General features: G+C 38.3%; 1 protein-coding gene across 1 annotated transcript; it reads right to left on the reverse strand.

Annotated features, from left to right (window-relative positions):
• Positions 1–9,738: 9,738 nt before the first annotated feature.
• LOC117144810 (programmed cell death protein 6) lies at positions 9,739–12,591 on the reverse strand. The gene is made up of 3 exons (XM_033310186.1): positions 12,459–12,591; positions 12,029–12,404; positions 9,739–9,919 (listed from the first exon to the last, which is right to left on the reverse strand). Exons 1-3 carry the CDS (start codon positions 12,515–12,517, stop codon positions 9,818–9,820), a joined length of 537 nt encoding a protein of 178 aa, XP_033166077.1. The 5' UTR covers positions 12,518–12,591; the 3' UTR covers positions 9,739–9,817.
• Positions 12,592–19,913: the final 7,322 nt, after the last annotated feature.

The raw sequence follows: 19,913 nt of genomic DNA on the forward strand, positions 1-19,913 counted from the left end.
ATGCTGCTAAGATTGGAGTTTGAAATTTTTTTATCAACTGGGGCAGAGGCCTATATTTACGGGTTGGATAACTTACATACTAAAATTCTTTAAAAACTACTCGCATAAAAAGAAGCCATTAACTGATGAATGAATGAACTGATGAAATAGTCATAGTCGTAGATCAATGAATCAGATGAATCTGTTCTAAATGGTGGGTGAGGTTTTCTAAAGATAAAGTTAACTTTATGTTATTTCATATTATGCTTTAATGCTTGAGTCGTAAATTAAATTTTCAGTTTAGGGTTTTCATTGCATTCTTAATAACCCGAGCTGCTTCTGTTCCTTTTCCGTATATATTTAAAATTTGCTAGAACATAATAATTTGTTTTATTAAAATAATCAACATCAAACAAATCTTTATGGCGTGAAAGTGGACGTGACAAACAGTTTTTTGGCAAACTGATAGCAATTTACAAGTCTACTAAAATTATGAAAAAATATCGAAAAATGGTTCAAGAATGTGGGCGTGGCAGATTTGGGCGGTTTTATGGCGTTAGAGTGGGCGTGGAAAAAAGTTTATTGGCAAATCGATAGAAACTTACAAGACTAATAAAAGTATGAAAAAATAAAATATATCCGAGTAGTAGTAGAAGATTAGCCATGAACTCGAATTATTTCATCATATTATCTTTTGCCTCTTTGCATTGTGGTTGTCCGTCGTTTTTCTGCAAGTACCGTTGGAGCGGGGCGACAACGACGCGTCGCCTGTTTAGTTGCACGACGATGCGTCGCGACGTTGCCGCCGAGTGTGGTTCGAGGGTTAGTATAAGTATATATAAGTATATAAGTATATATAAGTATATATATATAAGTATATAAGTATATAAACGAATTCGCAACAACAATCTGCGAAGGCTTACACGCGCATCCGGCCGTGCACCTGCAGTAGGCAATAAATGCGAGATCAGCGTCTGGAGCGCTTCCGTGGGGGCGACGATGGCAGAGCCAGCAACGGAGTTGGCACTGACGCTAGCAGAAGCAGCGACGGTGCTGGGGGGTATAAATACCACCCAATTTTGTACATTAAATTTAGTTCCGAATTTTGTCAAAATAAAGACGGACCACCGGTCCTAATTACCTTCTTGTGAAAATAAACAACTTTCAAGCCATTGATTAGGTTTTTAGAAATCCTGACTTCCTCTATTACGAAGGGTAATATTGGGTCGTAACTTTTTAATTTCATTAAGGCTGTCTGGTTTATTTTATCAATTGTTTTTTCTGTCTTTCTGTCTGTAATAGTTTAGGGTCCAGAGATACTTTTCTGACAAAGAATAAATCGACCGGTTTCCTGTTTGTGGTTGAGTGTATTGAATAATTATATTTGACAACTGATCTCTCTATAAGGTCGTTTAATGACCTGTGTAATTTCTCGGTTTTTGGCATCTAATAATTTCTGAAAGAGTTGAATGAAATCGTTCGATCTGACCGTTAGCTAAGCTGTTGTAGGGTGGTGCATTATAGATCTTTGTATTGAACTGGTCTTGCAGCATCCGCATTATGGGACCTGATCCAAGGGACTTTTCGTTATCTATTACCACTTCAGGAATACCGAAGTTTATTAATATTTCTTTCAGGGGTTGTTTTATGTCTTGGATTGCTCGTGAATTGACTATTTTAGCTTGTGCGAATTTAGAAAATTTATCTATTGCTGTGAGGACTACTTGTTTACATGTGAGATAAAAGTCGACGTGAATAATTTGCCCTGGATATTGTGGTATAGGTGTGATTTGTAGCTCTGGCTTATTTGGGTGTCTTTCGTATTTTTGTTCTTTGCAGGTCTGACACTCCTTCGTTATTTTTGTGATTTTAGCCCTCATTTGTGGAAAATATACTTTTTATTTTCTAAGAGCTGCTGTTTGTTTTCGCTGCTATTGCGATGTGCTCTCCTGTGTTCCGATATAATTGCGTTTTCTTGGTCATTTTCGTCGGTCAGGTCTGTAACTATTTTATTAGAGAATCTGGTTTTGTAATTATTAAAAATTGGATAAATTTCTTGTAGTTTCCTAAGCTTTCCTCGTCGGTGTAGATTGAGTCTATCTTTTAGAATTTGTATCAAATTGTCTGAATTAAATATTGGTTCTGTAAAAGTGTATCTGTGATATGTTGGAAAAACAATTTCAAATCTGTAAGATTTATTTCCTAAAGATAGCATTATTTGATTTTTAAAAACATTTATTGGTTCTTCTGCCATGGGTATTAGTTTTTCGGGAGAGCTGAAACTACTGTGCACGGTTTCTGTCATAGCATTTAGTTCTCCATGCGTTTGCAAGGGAGGTCTACTCAATGCATATGCAACCACGTTTGCCTTGCCAGGTTTGTGCAAGAGTTCGTGGGTGTATTCTTCTAAAATTGCTTTCCATCTTTTCATTTGATCGTTACGGCTTTTTGGATTGGTTCGGTGTGTTTTATTTTGGTTGGACCATACAATTTCGAAGAATTTGTACTGCCCAAATTATGGGCAGCATTTCTTTTTTGTTCGGTGCGTAACTTTCTTCTGCCTTACCTAAGGTTCTAGAAATAAACATTATTGGTTTGTCCTGCTGAGCTAATACGGCTCCTATGGCATAATCGGAGGCATCGGTGGTCAATTGGAATTCTTTACTATAATATGGATAAGCCAGCATGACTTCTTCGGAAGCTAGAGTTTGTTTTAGTTTATTGAATGCTTCCCTAGCGTTTTTGTCCAGGTAGATTAGCGTTCTGTTTGAGGCATTTTTTGAAATACGGACTCGGCCCTCTTCCCCTCTTAAAAGGGCTGTAAGGGACTTTGCGAGTTTCGCATAATCTTTGATAAAGCGACGGTAAAACCCTGAGAGTCCCAAAAAGGAACGAAGATCTTTGAGGGTCTTTGGCTCGGGAAATTCTACAATAGCCCTGACTTTTTCAGGATTCTTTTTTATTCCAGTATCGGCCACTAAAAACCCTAAGAATTCCACTTATTTTTTGAAGAATTCACATTTGTCGAGCTGGATTCGCATATTTGCTTCTTCTAGAATATTAAATATTATCTTGATGTCTTTTAGATGGTTTTCCTTATTTTTGCTAAAGATGATGATGTAATCGATGTATACGTAACACCTAATTCCTATATTTTCTCTAAGGATATCGTCCAGCGTCCGTTGAAAAATTTAAGGAGCGTTTTTGAGTCCAAACGGTAGTCTGGTAAACTCGTATTTTCCCTGGTTAACTGAGAATGCCGTTTTTCAATATCGGATTTTTAGTGGGATTTGGTGAAAGCCGCTTTTGAGGTCAATGACTGAGAAAAACTTATTCTGTCCTAGCTGTGCAAGTACGTTGTTAATGTCCAGTATGGGGTATCTGTCTGGAATGGTAACCATGTTTAATTTCCAATAGTCGAGTTTGAGTTTCTGTAGCGTGTTCTACTTGAGTATCTAATTTGTTGACTTCGCGTGAGGATTTCTGTTTTATTTTAATTCTTTTTTTATTCTGTATTGAAATATACCCCTTTTGCATATTAATTTGTGCTTTTACTTCGCGCAGTGTATCGTTTCCGATAATGTCATCGAAGGTTTTTAAGGAGGGTATAGTATAAAAAATTTAATAAAAGTATTTTTTAGGTCAAAAGGATTGGCGATTGTATGGTGTGTTATAAGAGCTTTTCCGCCCACAGAGTTAACGAAAAAGGGTTGGTTGTTTTTGATTGGTTTCTTAGGTAATCTTGGTTGGATGTAATTTTTGTTGGATCCCGTGTCTATTAGAATGTTGATCATCTCTTCATTACCTGCATTAGATTGGAAGTGGGGTAACGAAGAGGGTTCTACTCTAAAAAATGTAATTCAGTATGTTCTGCCTCGTCTGTATCCTGCTCGAAATTTGAGATTTCTGAATAGTATTCATTGAGTGTTGCTTCATCAGTTCCTGTTGGTTCGTCGTTGTACTCTGTAGTTTGTTCGCTAGCGGTGTTTATATGAAAATTTCTCTGTATTTTGTCTGGCAGTCCGTTTAGTCCTTGTGGTGATGGTTCTTTTCTTGCTGTCCAAATCTGTGTCTGTTCATGTAGTTAACTTGTTTTGTCTGCATACTTCTATCTATGTCCATAGGCTCTGGCCTAGGCTGTGGCTTTGGGGCCGATGGTCTTGGTGGCTGTGTTGGTAGGTTGCCATAGTGTTGTAGATAATTCCCTCCATATTGTTGCTGTGGTACATAATGAGTTATTCTAGGGATCTGTGGAACATAAGCCAAGTGTGGAATGAATGGTTGTCGACCTGCGTTTGAGAATTGTTGTACGGGTTTGCTTGGTAGGGGTGGTCCTCTACCAGGGCCTTCGAATTTTCTTAAATGGGTTTGGCTATTATTTGGGTTCTAAATTTTTGGTTTTCCAACTTCTCGCATAACTGAAGTGCTGATGGGAGATCTGCGGGCTCTATGGTTCCCAACAGTCTGGGCAAGTCGCCGTTCAGGCCTCTGACGAAGGTGTCAAGTGCCTTGTCTCTGTAGGATTTGGCAAAAAGATCCATTGATTCTTTTCCCATTTCCATGCAAGTAATTTTGTTCAAAATAAGGGAAAGGTGGGTATAAACTTGCTGGTAGAAATCTGATGTACTTTGATTTCCTTGCACCAGCGAGGTCATTTGGTATTCTAGTGTGGTCACATCGCGTTTATCCGCGTAGTGTGCTGTCAAACATTTTGAGATAGCTATCCAATTTAGTGGGGTGTTGTAAGACTCCAGGACTGAGTCTGCGTTGCCTACAATTTTGTTCCTGATAACATTAAGAATTCCGTAATATTTGGGTGATCCTGCTAATGATGAATATATTTTTAATATTCTCTCTACGCTTTTTTTCCATGAGCTAAATTCTCCTGCTTGGCCAGAAAATTCCCTTAAACACTTTACTATATCTGGGGCTCGTTCTAATTCTTTCATATTAACATTATTGATATTGACTGCTTGATCAAGTAGTGGTGCAGTGTCTAAGTTTTATTTTTGGTTCAAAATTCTCTCTACTATTTCCTGAATTTGTCCCTGCATATTGGCTATGTTAAGGGCTTGGTTTACTTCGGGGCCTGTGTTATTATTAAGTAGGGCAGGCCTAATTATATTGTTTGGGACCAGACCAAGACCAGACACCAGAATAACAAGATGCGTAACGCCATACGAATTTTTGGCACACGATTTTTTCGCCGTGGCTCTAGAGGGGGCTCCAGGCTCTCTCTAGTTTTTGTTTGAGAGAGAGAAAGAGCGGAGAGCGCTACAGCAAACAGCTCTTTTCTACGCATACAGTGATAGCAGACAACTGTACGTGTGCACACGTATGCTCATGCATTGTAAATTTGACAAAATATGCCCTTCATCTTAGAAGTTCGTTGACTTTAAATCTATATTATTTTTTATCAATTGGCATCATGCGAAAAATTCTTGCTTTGCATTGCCTTAACGTTATTATTATTTAAATATATCTTAGAAATAGTAATAGCCGAATCGTAATATCACAAAATAAATTTAAAAAATGACTTTATAGTAGAATATTTCTCATTAGAGTATTCAGCGTGCGACGTGTGAAAAATTAATAAGGCAATGATTGTCGAGTGCTTGTGTCCGCACTTAGTATCTCCAGATATGACTTTTGCAATAAACAGTTTTCCTATTTTTATTTATTTTATAAATTTTTATTTTCTAATTCGTATTATTTTTATGAAATATTTATTTCTCAATGAAATGCCTATTTTTGGAAAATTTATGTTTAATTTCCTTTGTATTTGCTTTAAATATTTAGTATATTTATTAAGTCATATGTCTTAATATGATGGATGTAAATGATCCATTTTAATTATTTAAAATGTGCATTATATTCAGTTGTTTTTCAGTTTCATATTTTTTTGTCTATCGAATTTGATATTTTTTAAAAGCGCGCACTTTTGGGTGGGAAGAAAAAGGTCTACAAAATATAGGACCCCATTACAATTGTAATGGCCTCCCCGTGGAGTTCCCTGGGTACCGATTACTACATATATTACACATATTAAATTAACATAACATAATATAAATAAATATAAATATGTAAACGGTAGCTGATTCGAGCGGCGATTTTAACCAACGAATTTAAAAAACTTTAAAATTATAATAGTCAGGGCGTGAATTTTTAATTACTATTTTAGTTAACCATATTGCTACGAAATTGGCCAAAACTCCAAGCATGTAAATTTGATTCTTCGATTGAATTGATTTCGGCCCGAAAATCGTCTTCTAGCACAAGTACTTATACATACACACGTTCTCGTCTATTGTTTTTACTCACACAAGCAAGCAAATTCTATTTTTAGATTTCTTACGCTCTCAGCGCAAGCGAGCGGACAGAGAGCAATTTTGGCCGTCACCCAAAAAGTGGCTGCATAGTGCCAAACCAATGTATGGCCGTTACCCATCTTGTTATTCTAGTGGCTTCGATTTTACTCTATGAGTAACGGCAGAGTTGCAGATTTTTGTCTGCTACCTCAATAATTTTATTGTCAATAAGAAAAAACTTTTTTATAGCAAATAAGAATAAATTTATCGGACACATGGCCTTTGAGCATTGATTGTAAATTATATATCATAAATGTATAGAAGGCAGAAGCTAGCTCCGACAGAAAATAATTCGGTCTAGAATCAACAAATTCCGTATTTCTTTTGGAATTTTAAATTGTAAACGGTTATAGGTATCTTCTAATCACAGGGTCGAATTCTGTTAAGAATTTGACTGTATACTTGAAGTATTTTTTTTATTTTTTTTTTTTTATTTACACTTTATTTAGGCATACGGGGTAGCTGAAAAACCCCTTTGTCACCTTAGTCTCTATTAATCCGCCCTTGCAGGCCCGCCGGCTAACAAGAGTTAGCTGTACAAAACAATAATACAAACATAACAATTAACATTATAACAATTATGAGATCATCATCATCTCCTGATTCTCGTCAAGGGGGACCGTATAATGAGGTCCTTCGGCTGTCTCCTGTGGAGCCTTCTGGACAGTGCCTTGGCTAGGCGATTTCTGTGGCGCTCTAGCCTGTCGTGGTACCGGCTAGAGTGCATGTTTATTGCCTCAATGACAGTGGCTAGCTTATGGTCTTTGTACAGGGTTGAGTTCCTTACGTACCATTCGCAGCCGGTAATTGTCCTGGCGATTTTGTTTTGGGCAGCCTGAATGCGGCGAATTTATGATAGCTGTCGCAAGCCAAGCCCCAAATCTGACAACCATACTTCCATATTGGCCCTATAAATTGCTTGTAAGTCGTCACCTTGTTGAAGAGTGACAATTTACATCGCGAATTAATTAGCCAGAAGTGCTTTGTCGCTGCTGTACGTATACGCACTCTCATCGCACTCACTTGCTTCGAGAAGTTGAGTCTCCGATCCAAGGTTACACCAAGATATTTGGCTGTATTGGACTGTGGGACAGGGGTGCCATCGATGAGAACAACCGGTGGTGTTTTTCTTTTGAGCGAGTAGCACACATTCGCAGATTTGTCACCATTGGTGATAATGTTCCAGCGTTTTTCCCATTCCGAAAATGTTGATGCGAAATCCTGGATACCGTCAGCAGCATCCTGTTCGCAGCAAGACCTGGAGGTGACACACACGTCGTCAGCAAATGTGGCCAACATTGACGTCCCGGGTAGGCTATCGTCTGGCCGAAGCATGTCGTAGCTGTACAGACTGTAAAGCAGCGGGCCAAGTACACTTCCCTGTGGTACTACGGCTGCCACATTATGCTCATTTGACAGGGCCGAGTGGAATTGTACCGCAAATCTTCTCTTTTCGAGATACGACCTCAGGAGGCCGAAGTATGGTGCAGACAGCGTATTCTTAATTTTAATCAGGATACCAGAGTGCCACACACGATCGAACGCCTCACGTACATCCAGAAAGAGTGCGTTGCAGTACTCCTTGTTTTCGAAAGACGATAGGATTTGCTCGACCACTCGGTGTAGTTGTTCTACCGTACAGTGTCCAGCAGGGTTCTTTTCAGGCTTTCCAGGTTTGTTAATCATGGAAATAATACCGAGCTTCCACTGTGGAGAGAAGTATTGCAGCCTCACCATAGCGTTGAATAACAACGTAATGTAGAGGATCGCACATCTCGGTAGTACCTTTAGGGTGGAGTTGCAGATAGTATCATGCCCAGGATCTTTTTTGGGGTTTTGTTTGGCGATGATGTCAGCAATCTCGCTGGGGGTGATCGGTTGCATCGGCAAGTCCATTTGGAGCGCTTGGGCGGCTGGTCGTGAGTCGCGTCAACATCCTGGGGACTGGCGAGGTTCAGAGGTTGGAATCGCTCCGCGAGGTGAACAGCAAACACTTCGGCTTGCTCTTAATCAGGGTGGCGAGACCTCATCCATATTTTGCGTAAACGCCTCTTCTCAGCTATAAGGAGCAGAATATCTCTGGTGATCGGGATTTTAGCTGCTGTGGACCTCTGCACCGGGCTAGGAGTTCCCAGTCTGGCTGCAGCCTTGATATTATGGGTGAGAGTGTCAACAGCTTCTTCTAGGTCCCTTTCTGAATTTATTGCCGTATTCAGGTTCAGAGAGGACTCAAGATGCTCATGGAATCGTGCCAGGTCAGTGTACCTACCGATTAGTCGCTCCATCTTGGGCTAAGCAGTAGCTATTGCATCTAGTGTGATTATAAGTGGTAAGTGGTCGAAGCTGAGCTCAGCAACGGACCGTAACTCAGCATGCATGTCCAGTATGCCCCTGCTGATAGCAAAATCGCTATAGCCTGGGGAGCCTCTACTGCCGTGCGGGATTCTTGTAGGACCTCCGGTTGCTAGGGAGCTCATATCTGAGCTTAGGACCAGATTCGCTAGCGAACGCCCTCTTCGATTGCATCTCCCCGCTCCCCATAGCCAGTGGGATGCATTCCAGTCGCCCGCGACGAGTAGTTTGTAATATTGTGGATCCAGAATGCATTTAAATTCATCCGTATTCCATATGAAATTGATAAAAAAAATTGATAGGACCATGACCCGTCTCGATGCCTGCAGATGCGAGTTGCACCTTTTGAATGGCTATTAATGAAAGAGGGAAGTGGACTAGGCTGGATTTGACCAGGATCGCAGCACCACCTTTGGCGTTACCGTCGCTTGGGTCGTTGGCAGTATAGGACTTAAATCCAAATATTTTTGGTGCCTGTGCCTCCTTACAATGAGTCTCGCTGAGCAGCAGGACATCGATCTCGTAGCGCCGCACAAAGCATTCCATTTCGGGCAGCTTCGTGGACACGCCATTGGCGTTCCACACTAAGATGCGCAGCGGCATCATTATGGCGCTTGGCGAGCAGTGATTTGTGAAATTGATTATCTGCCCCTATTAACCACATATGTGCCAGTATTTTTACCGCGAAAACTGATTTCACTTTTTCCACTTTTCAGTTGCGTGTTGTTAGACACGAACCATTCTCTAGACTCCTTGATGTATTTATTGAATATTACCGACGGGAGTTGCGACCTACCACTACCACTTAAATCAGAATTAAGGAGTTCCACTGGTAAATTTTTTCAACGCCTGGCCTAGACTTGGCAGATCGTTCGAGTCCTAGGGTGAGCGACAAAGCTTTAGAAATGGCGAACTATGATTCTTTTTACCTATGATCATGACGTCGGCTTTGAATGATTTACTTCCATTCTGTATGTAATACCTTTAGGAGTTCGTCACAATGGAGGGCATACTTTTTCCGTTTATAACACTTTTCAAATTAAAAATTTGGTCAATCTGTGGAACTGTGCATAGCTCAAGACCAATAAACACATTTATTTAGTTTTGATCACTTAATACTATATTTTTAACGAAAATACCATACTTAAGAACTGTTCGTAATGTATGGTTATGATCCCATCCATGTCAGTGTCGTGCTGCCGGAATGCAGTTGTTAACGTCTGTAATAGAAAATGTAGTTATATTAATGTATACGTATACGTATTGCGATTATGGATGAAGAGCAGAGTCCGAGTAAGAGGCCGGCAGGAGAAGCAGTAAAAGTAGATCAGAGCGGAAAGAGAGAGGAGAAAAGACGGCATTCGGTGTGTGGAATTCACTAGAGACAGCCGCGTGGAGTTAAGCAGAAAGTTGTTAAAGGAAAGTTGTTTGGATATTTTTGAATAATTTGGTTAGTCTGGTAAATTTCTATCGATTTGCCAGACAACTTTTTGCCACGCCCACTCTAACGCCCTAAAACAGCCCAAAATTGTCCCGACCACATTTTTTAACCATTTACCTATATTTTTTAACATTTTTATTAGTCTTGTAAATTTCTATCGATTTGCAAAAACATTTCAAAAAAACATTTTGACACGCTCTTTCTTTTATTCATCGTCGAAATTCAAACTCACCAACTTCCCCCTTAGGACATACCGATAACTATATCCAAACTCATCAGATTCCCCCTTTGGACACACTGATAACTCGTTCGCATTTACACTAGCTGAGTAAATTGAGCATCATATCGCTATGATGCTACAATGGATGGGCACAATGCACAATTGGTGTGATGGATGTCTTGTTTCAGCATTGTAACGCTCGGAAATTTCCAAAACAAGCTACAGGGTTGGGCTATTGAAGATAATTTCATGCCAACCGTTAAAATAATTTATATTTCGACTTTGCAATGGACGATCGTAAGGCGCAAACATCATATAACAATGACATCTCATTTTCATCACAACAAAATATATAATTTTCTTGATTCATAATTTAGTTATGGATCAAAGCGGTTTGACAACAGTGCATTTACCTTAATTTCAACAGTTGAATCTGTCAAATTTATCATAAAGTGGGTTCACTAAAAGACACTAGAATAAGTGTATTTGGTTCACTGTTGCCAGTCCCAAATTCTGATCGTCGCCTGCTTCATTAATAAATAAACTTCGTTTTTATTATTATTTTTCAAAAGTGTGGGCGTGGCAGTTTAGAATCAGTATGATGAATCTCAACCTTCTAGCTTTTATACTTTATATGGCTTACTTCTGCTTGATACTGACTTTTAAACGGGTATAACAAGTGAGAACGCTATGGCAAATTACCTTGGCTAACTTAGTTTAAAAGATTTTTCGATATTGAATGGAATAAGTAAAAGTGTGGGCGTGACAGCTTTAACTTTGTGGTATAAAACTAATTTGCCTTAGTAGGCATTGCTAAAATGACTAGTTCACAGCGTTTATATGAACACGTTGATGTACATGGCCAAATCGATTGGTCTACTGTTTCTGATTAAGGATATAAGTATATATATATTTGTATATATATATATTTATGTACATACATGTATGTATGTACATCATATTTATATAAGTGCTTCTGTCCGCCGATCAAAATATGTGCATTTAACCATATGTTGAGATGGTCAGATGCTTTATTCTTTGAGTAGACCAAGATAAACTTGAACGTCTTATAGTAGAAGGTTACGCATGAACTCGAATTATTTCATCATATTATGTTTTGCGTCTTTGCATTGTGGTTGTCCGTCGTTTTTCCGCAAGTACGCGTCGCCTCTTTAGTTACACGACGATGCGTCGCGACGTTGCTGCCGAGTGTGGTTCGAGGATTCGTATAGGCTGTTAGAAAACGAGCAGGGCAGTATGCTTGAGTGATCGCCTGTGAATATTTCGAAACGCGCTACGCTCTAATGGGAGACGAAGATAATTCGACATATACATTTTTTCAAAATTCTATTGCAATAAAATTTTGAAAAGTAAACTTTTTGATTTTCGAAAATTTGTATAAAAATGTATATCTCAAAAACTGGACGTGGGCAAAAAAAAATGATTGGTGGGCAAACCTGAGTAACTGGTAGTTAAGAACTCGACTATAGCGTTCTGACATATTTATAAGTGGTGAGAGTTTTTTGCAAACCAAATGCGTAACGCCATACAATTTTTTGGTGCTGGCTCCAAAGCTATCTCAAACATTTGTTCATAAGCCAGACAGCGAATATCTCTAGAGCCAGCAGCTCACTTGTACTCATATATTGCAATAACAGTCATACTTACATATAGCACAATACAACATTGAATAAAATCATCGAAAAGAATTGTACCACGTCCAAAGCGGTCAAATTTTCGAAGTAAAACGTCGATTAGGTGGTCAGATAAGCGATAACCAAATGATGTCAATGCTGTTTTCAGCTCAGTTTTGTCAATGTTTCCAGAATTGTCACGATCAAAGGATCGAAAACAATTTTGCCAATCCGTCACATACTTCCACAACGCTCCAAAATCTTTAAAGGACACAGTCCCTTTATTTTCACGATCAAACATTCCAATCATCAAACGGATAGTTTCCGGATTAAATGCAGACCAGGTACCATTCGAAAGGGCCACTTGTAGCTCATCTGCGGATATATGACCACTCCTATCTTTATCCACTCTAAAAAAAATTCGCTTTATCGCTAGTTATAAGTATTTATCCCGTGACTGTTACCTTTGAAAAACGTCCCAAAGAAATTGCTGATCTGGCATACCATCATGGTTGTAGGCCATTGCTGATTACAATTAGTTACAATGCAAGCTTTGCAGAATAAAACTGTTAGCGTTTATTTGAGAACATACCATCTCTGATTCATATCAATGTGCAATTATTTCATATTTTCAATTATACCATTTTCCAACAGACCTAAATGATTGATTATAGGCTATTTGCACAGACATCAGAAGAAATTTAATTCTAGTATTTGACATCAGTGGATATTTAAAAATATTTGATTGCCAGAACGATAAAAATTGACAAGAAGACTAATACTAAAATTAAATATATTAAACAATTTTTTTAATATCTAAAGTGACATATTTTTCTGAGTTAGAGTGCGCGTGTCGAACTGTTTGCCATTTCATTACAATTGACAAAGCTAAAAATGAAATTCAAAATCTTAAATCAAATCATTTTTGAAAAGAAAGAATACAAATTTTGTATGGGAGTGTCAACCCAAACTAATTCAGACGAAGCGTGTAAACGTATGTCAGGTAATTGAGACAATAAACAAGACCAATATAAATGTGAAGAATATCAACTCATTTTTCAAAAGTGTGCGCTTTTGAGTGGGCGTGGCAACACAGGTCAACAATTTTGCGCTACGTCTTTGTCTTTGGAAACTGTATGCTTAATCTCAGTCTTCTAGCTTTTAGGCTGACGGCAGAGTGCGCTCGAGAAGCGAAGCGAGAAGCTATTTTTTTTTTATAATCGCACGGGTCCCACGGCCACACCTCCCGCCCAACCGACCGAGGGGCGCTGCCGTGTATCGTACGGCTCGATTCGCGAGAAGATATAGACGCGATATAAAAAATAGAATAGGAACGAGGAAATGAATATGATGCTATGAGCAAAGCGAGAAGATGGAAGAGTGAGAGCTTTGCGAGAATCGAGATAAATTGCTCTCTTTTAATTATTAACGTAATGGGTTCGGACAAAGACACTAGAATAACAAGATGCGTAACGCCATACGATTTTTTGGCACGCGATTTTTTGGCCGTGGCTCTAGAGGTGGCTCCAGGCTCTCTCGAGTTTTTGTTCGAGAGAGAAAGAGCGGAGAGCAGACAACTGTATGTGTGCACACCGTATGCTCATGCATTGTAAATTTGACAAAATATGCCCTTCACCTTAGAAGTTCGTTGACTTTAAATATATATTATTTTTTAACAATTGGCACCATGCGAAAAATTCTTGTTTTGCATTGCCCTAACGTTATTATTATTTAAATAAAGCTTAGAAATAGTAATAGCCGAATCTATGTACACCACAAAATAAATTTCGAAAAAGACTTTATATTAGAATACTTTTCATTAGGGTATTCAGCTTGCGACGTGAGAAAAATGAATAAGGCAGTGATTGTTGAGTGCTTGTGTCCGCACATCGCGCCTTGGACTTCGGGAAATTAAAGGCACCTGATTGATTTCTTTGCAAAATTTGCAAAATACACATTAAAAACAAATGTATATAAAAAATTTATTGTTGAGCAATGCATTAAGTGCACAAATGAAAGTAGTGCCTTCTCATTATGGTTTTATGAAAATAATTAATGTTATGCACATAGAACAGATCTGGTAAACAAACTTATAAAAGTTTATAATAGTCAGGACGAGAATTTTTAATTATTATTTCATATCATCATATTGCTACGAAATTGGCCACAACTCCAAATATGTAAATTCGTTTCGGCGATCAGAATTGATTTCGGCCCGAAAATCGTCTTCTAGCACAACACGCAGATATATACGCGTTCTCGTCTCTTGTTTTTACTCACACCAGCAGGCAAATTCTATTTTTAGATTTCTTATGCTCTCAGCGTAAGTGAGCGGAAAGAGAGCAAATTTGGCCTTCACCAAAAAAGTGGCTGCATAGTGTCAAACCAAAGACACTAGAATAACAAGATGCGTAACGGCCATACATTGGTTTGGCACTATGCAGCCACTTTTTTGGTGACGGCCAAAATTGCTCTCTGTCCGCTCGCTTGCGCTGAGAGCGTAAGAAATCTAAAAATAGAATTTGCTTGCTTGTGTGAGTAAAAACAATAGACGAGAACGTGTGTATGTATAAGTACTTGTGCTAGAAGACGATTTTCGGGCCGAAATCAATTCAATCGAAGAATCAAATTTACATGCTTGGAGTTTTGGCCAATTTCGTAGCAATATGGTGAACTAAAATAGTAATTAAAAATTCACGCCCTGACTATTATAATTTTAAAGTTTTTTAAATTCGTTGGTTAAAATCGCCGCTCGAATCAGCTACCGTTTACATATTTATATTTATTTATATTATGTTATGTTAATTTAATATGTGTAATATATGTAGTAATCGGTACCCAGGGAACTCCACGGGGAGGCCATTACAATTGTAATGGGGTCCTATATTTTGTAGACCTTTTTCTTCCCACCCAAAAGTGCGCGCTTTTAAAAAATATCAAATTCGATAGACAAAAAAATATGAAACTGAAAAACAACTGAATATAATGCACATTTTAAATAATTAAAATGGATCATTTACATCCATCATATTAAGACATATGACTTAATAAATATACTAAATATTTAAAGCAAATACAAAGGAAATTAAACATAAATTTTCCAAAAATAGGCATTTCATTGAGAAATAAATATTTCATAAAAATAATACGAATTAGAAAATAAAAATTTATAAAATAAATAAAAATAGGAAAACTGTTTATTGCAAAAGTCATATCTGGAGATACTAAGTGCGGACACAAGCACTCGACAATCATTGCCTTATTAATTTTTCACACGTCGCACGCTGAATACTCTAATGAGAAATATTTTACTATAAAGTCATTTTTTAAATTTATTTTGTGATATTACGATTCGGCTATTACTATTTCTAAGATATATTTAAATAATAATAACGTTAAGGCAATGCAAAGCAAGAATTTTTCGCATGATGCCAATTGATAAAAAATAATATAGATTTAAAGTCAACGAACTTCTAAGATGAAGGGCATATTTTGTCAAATTTACAATGCATGAGCATACGTGTGCACACATACAGTTGTCTGCTATCACTGTATGCGTAGAAAAGAGCTGTTTGCTGTAGCGCTCTCCGCTCTTTCTCTCTCGAACAAAAACTCGAGAGAGCCTGGTGCCACCTCTAGAGCCACGGTCAAAAAATCGCATGCCCAAAAATCGTATGGCGTTACGCATCTTGTTATAGAATAACAAGTGTCTTTGACAAAAGGTCACAACTGTTCAAAGGGCTCTTATCTTTGTGCATCAAAAACAAGGCTTATACTCGCCGCTGAAAAGTTTACTTAATTTATAAATAACAATAACCATTAAAAATTTTATTTTTATCAATAAAATAAATTGTCTGAAAGAGGTTAACAACAAAATAAAATAAAAATTGGATAACACTATTTGAATTAATCGTAAAATATAACGAAGAATATATGTATATGTCGGCGCATACTTTTGTAAGCTGGTGGATGTGCTAGAATATTTCACAAGAATAATAATTCCATCAGCTCGGGGAAATCATTGGTATGTCAGCATATTGTATTATGTGTTAGAATATTCCAGAAGTACAGTAATTTCATCATTTCGGGGAAATCATTGGTATTTCATCATATTACAATATTGCATACTGCGTTGCTATTGGTCGGCTGTATTTTTGTAGCTTTGGCATCTCCCGTTACAGCGCGGCGGCAGCGTGTGGTCGCTGTCGCCGAGTGTGGTTCGAAGGTTAGCACGGAGAAGAAGTGAGTGACACGAATTAATTGTGTGTAGAACTTCGGTGCGTTCGAAACTCGCTGCGCGAAATGGAGAATAATAATTGTGCTCCGACATCAGAAGTGGGATCTGGCTCGCTGCCTAACACTATAGATGGGCCGTGGCGCGTTTTAATGGAAATACAAAATAAAAACTTGATCGAACTTGTTAAAGCAATACAAACAACGGCATCCGAAACAACAAACAAAAATATTGTGGTGTTACCTAAATTCAACGCGGACCTTGATGGCGCAGACGCAACGGCGTGGTGCTCTACGGCAAATATTATTTTGGCTGAATCAACTATAAAAGGCAGCGCGTTAGTTATGGCCTTAAGTGCAGCGATGGAAGGAAGCGCGTCGCAGTGGTTTGCTCAAATATGCTATCCGGAAATAACTTGGCCCGAGTTTAAGGAACTATTAGTGCAACGTTTTGCTAGTGTGGAAACTCCAGCGGCTATGTTTTTAGCAATGCTAGCAGGCTGTCCAACTGACGGCGAATGTCTCTCCAATTATGCTAGTCGCATGATGACGTCGCTTATTACGAAGTGGCGTGAGATGGATGTGGAGGAAATAGCTGTTTCTGTGACGCTTGCTAAGTTGGCTCATGTAGATAGCAGGCTGCAACGATTAACATTTACTTCAAATGTGCGCACAAGAAGTGAATTACAAACTGAGCTTAAAGCATTTACGTTTAATAAACGAAAGAAAACTCCGCAAGAAGAAATGCCTCCAGCTGACATAAAGCGCCAGCGACTTTCAACAATGAGATGCCATTTTTGTGGAAAACTCGGTCACAAGATGATCGAATGTAGAGCTAAACAGCAGCAGCAATTTTCGTCTAATGCCAAGGACAGCAACGACAGGAACCCTTTTGGTCACCGTCAAAAATCGGATGTGACTTGTTTTAATTGTGGCGAGCGCGGTCATATTTCAACACACTGCAGCAAGCCCAAAAAGGACAAAGGCACGCATCAGGTGAAAAGGTTGGAGCTATGCGAGGTTGTCGAACCCAAGGGAGAGATGATTCATCAAGGCGAGACATTTTCGACAACGTTTGACTCTGGAGCGGAATGTTCTTTAATTAAACAAAAGCTAAGTAGCAAATTAGTTGGTAAAAGAATTAACAATGTAGTGATGTTGAAAGGTATTGGCAATGGTAGTATTTGTAGTACATTGCAGATACTTAGTAACGTAATAATTAACAATCATTGTATTGAAATATTGTTTCATGTCTTGAATGACATATATTTGAAAAATGACATAATTATTGGTCGTGAAGTATTGTTTCCAGAATTTAATGTTATAATATCACCTGGTAAATTTGAAATTGTCAGAGCAAAAACTGTAAACTATTGTTCTAATGATGAGAAATTTTCTGAGTTAAATACTGATCTTGTTGGTGAAGACAGAGATAAACTAAAAAACTTAGTGGAAAAATACTCAAAATCTTTTATTGCCGGAATTCCATTGACCAGAGTTAGCTCGGGAGAAATGAAAATTAAATTAGTTGACCCAAAAAAAACTGTTCAAAGACGACCATATAGACTTAGTCCAAATGAAAGGGAATTGGTGCGAGACAAAATTAATGAATTATTAGAGTGTAACATTATAAAACCAAGCTGTTCACCTTTTGCAAGTCCCATAATGTTAGTCAACAAAAAGGACGGCTCTCATCGTTTGTGTGTTGATTATAGAGAATTAAATTCTAATACGGTATCAGACAGATACCCCTTGCCCCTTATATCAGACCAAATAGCGAGACTTCATGGAGCGAAATATTTTTCATGTCTGGACATGGCAAGTGGATATTATCAAATTCCATTACACCCAGATTCAGTAGAGTGTACAGCTTTTGTCACCCCAGATGGACAATATGAATTCTTGGCAATGCCGTTTGGGCTCAGAAATGCTCCATCTGTTTTCCAGCGTACAGTGATGCAACTCTCGGAGACCTTGCAAATAAATTTGTAGTCGTTTATATGGACGATGTAATGGTGGCTGCTTCAACGAAAAGTGAAGCTTTAGAAAGGTTGCAGATTACTCTTGATTGTCTCACAAAAGCTGGATTTTCATTCAATATAAACAAATGTTCTTTTTTAAAGTCAAAGGTTCAATATTTGGGATACGAAGTGAGTGCAGGTGAAATCCGGCCAAATTCGCTTAAAATTGCAGCGTTAACTGCTTTACCACCTCCAGTCGGTCCCTGCTTTGCGACAATTTATCGGATTAGCGTCTTACTTTCGACAATTTATGCAAGGATTTTCTTGTTTTATGAAGCCGTTATATCTTTTGACTTCAGAAAGGAATGAATTTATTTGGAAGCCAGAGCATGAAGAAATAAGACAAAAGGTTATTTCTATTCTTACCCAGAAGCCTGTTTTAGTAATTTTTGATCCGCAGCATCCCATCGAGTTGCATACAGATGCAAGTTCTCGTGGATACGGTGCCATCTTATTACACAAAATTAACAACAAGTCTCATGTCGTTGAATATTTTAGTAAGGCAGCTTCTCCGGCTGAGTCACGTTACCACTCATATGAACTGGAGACTCTTGCTGTTGTTTTAGCAATGAAACATTTTCGCCATTATTTACTGGGTAGAAACTTTGTTGTCTTTACTGACAGTAACTCTCTTAAGGCCTCAAGGACAAAACAAGACCTATCTCCTAGAGTACAGAGATGGTGGTCTTATTTACAATCATTTACATTTGATTTACAATATAGGGAGGGCAAACGAATGGCGCATGTTGACTTCTTTTCAAGAAATGTGCCTTCAGCTGATTTGAGTATTACAACTCCCAAAGTTCTTGAAAAACGAATTAATTTGGCTGAAATATTAAGTAATTGGCTTTTGGCTGAACAGCGTCAAGATTTCGAAATAGTAAATATTGTAAATAAATTGAAAGACAATTCCCTGGCTGAGGACGTTGCAAAAACTTATGAGTTAAGAGGAGGAATATTATATCGAAAAATTCAGCGAAATGGTAGAACTCGATCGTTATCAATTGTTCCCAAGGTATTTAGATGGTCTGTTATAAACCAAATTCATGAGTCAATCATGCACTTGGGATGGGAGAAGACGTTAGACAAGGCCTATGACTATTACTGGTTCGATAACATGTCTAAATATATTCGAAAATTCGTTGAAAACTGCATTACGTGTAAAATGTCAAAGACCTCCTCGGGCAAAATTCAAGCTAGCCTTCATCCAATACCAAAAGTAAATATCCCTTGGCACACTGTTCACATCGACATAACTGGAAAGTTAAGCGGCAAGTCTGATCAGAAAGAGTATATCATCGTTCAAGTGGATGCCTTTACTAAATTTGTTTATTTAACTCACACGCATAAAATTGACGCAGAGAATTGCGTAAGTGCAGTGACGTCGGCTATATCTCTGTTTGGAGTACCAAATCGCATTATTGCAGATCAGGGTAGGTGTTTTGCCAGCAGTAGATTTAGTGATTTCTGTGAGCAACAGAAAATAAATTTGCACTTGATTGCGACTGGTGCAAGTAGAGCAAATGGTCAAGTAGAACGCATTATGAGCACCTTAAAAAACTTACTAACCGCAGTCGAGACTAGCAGTCGCTCTTGGCAAGACGCATTAGGTGAGGTTCAGTTAGCATTAAACTGTACGGTTAGTCGAGTGACAAAGGCAAGCCC

The sequence above is a fragment of the Drosophila mauritiana genome, chromosome 3R (genome assembly GCF_004382145.1).
Source record: "Drosophila mauritiana strain mau12 chromosome 3R, ASM438214v1, whole genome shotgun sequence".
In the NCBI taxonomy this organism is placed as follows: Eukaryota; Metazoa; Arthropoda; class Insecta; order Diptera; family Drosophilidae; genus Drosophila; species Drosophila mauritiana.

What these genes read in the sequence shown, in the direction of transcription:
- LOC117144810 (XM_033310186.1), bottom strand. Translation starts at nt 12,517, where the DNA reads ATGGCCTACAACCATGATGGTATGCCAGATCAGCAATTTCTTTGGGAC. An exon ending in CTTTGGGACGTTTTTCAAAG is followed by an intron (nt 12,405 to 12,458) that starts GTAACAGTCACG and finishes AATTTTTTTTAG; the next exon opens with AGTGGATAAAGATAGGAGTG. An exon ending in AATGTTGTATTGTGCTATAT is followed by an intron (nt 9,920 to 12,028) that starts GTAAGTATGACT and finishes TTTCTATTACAG; the next exon opens with ACGTTAACAACTGCATTCCG.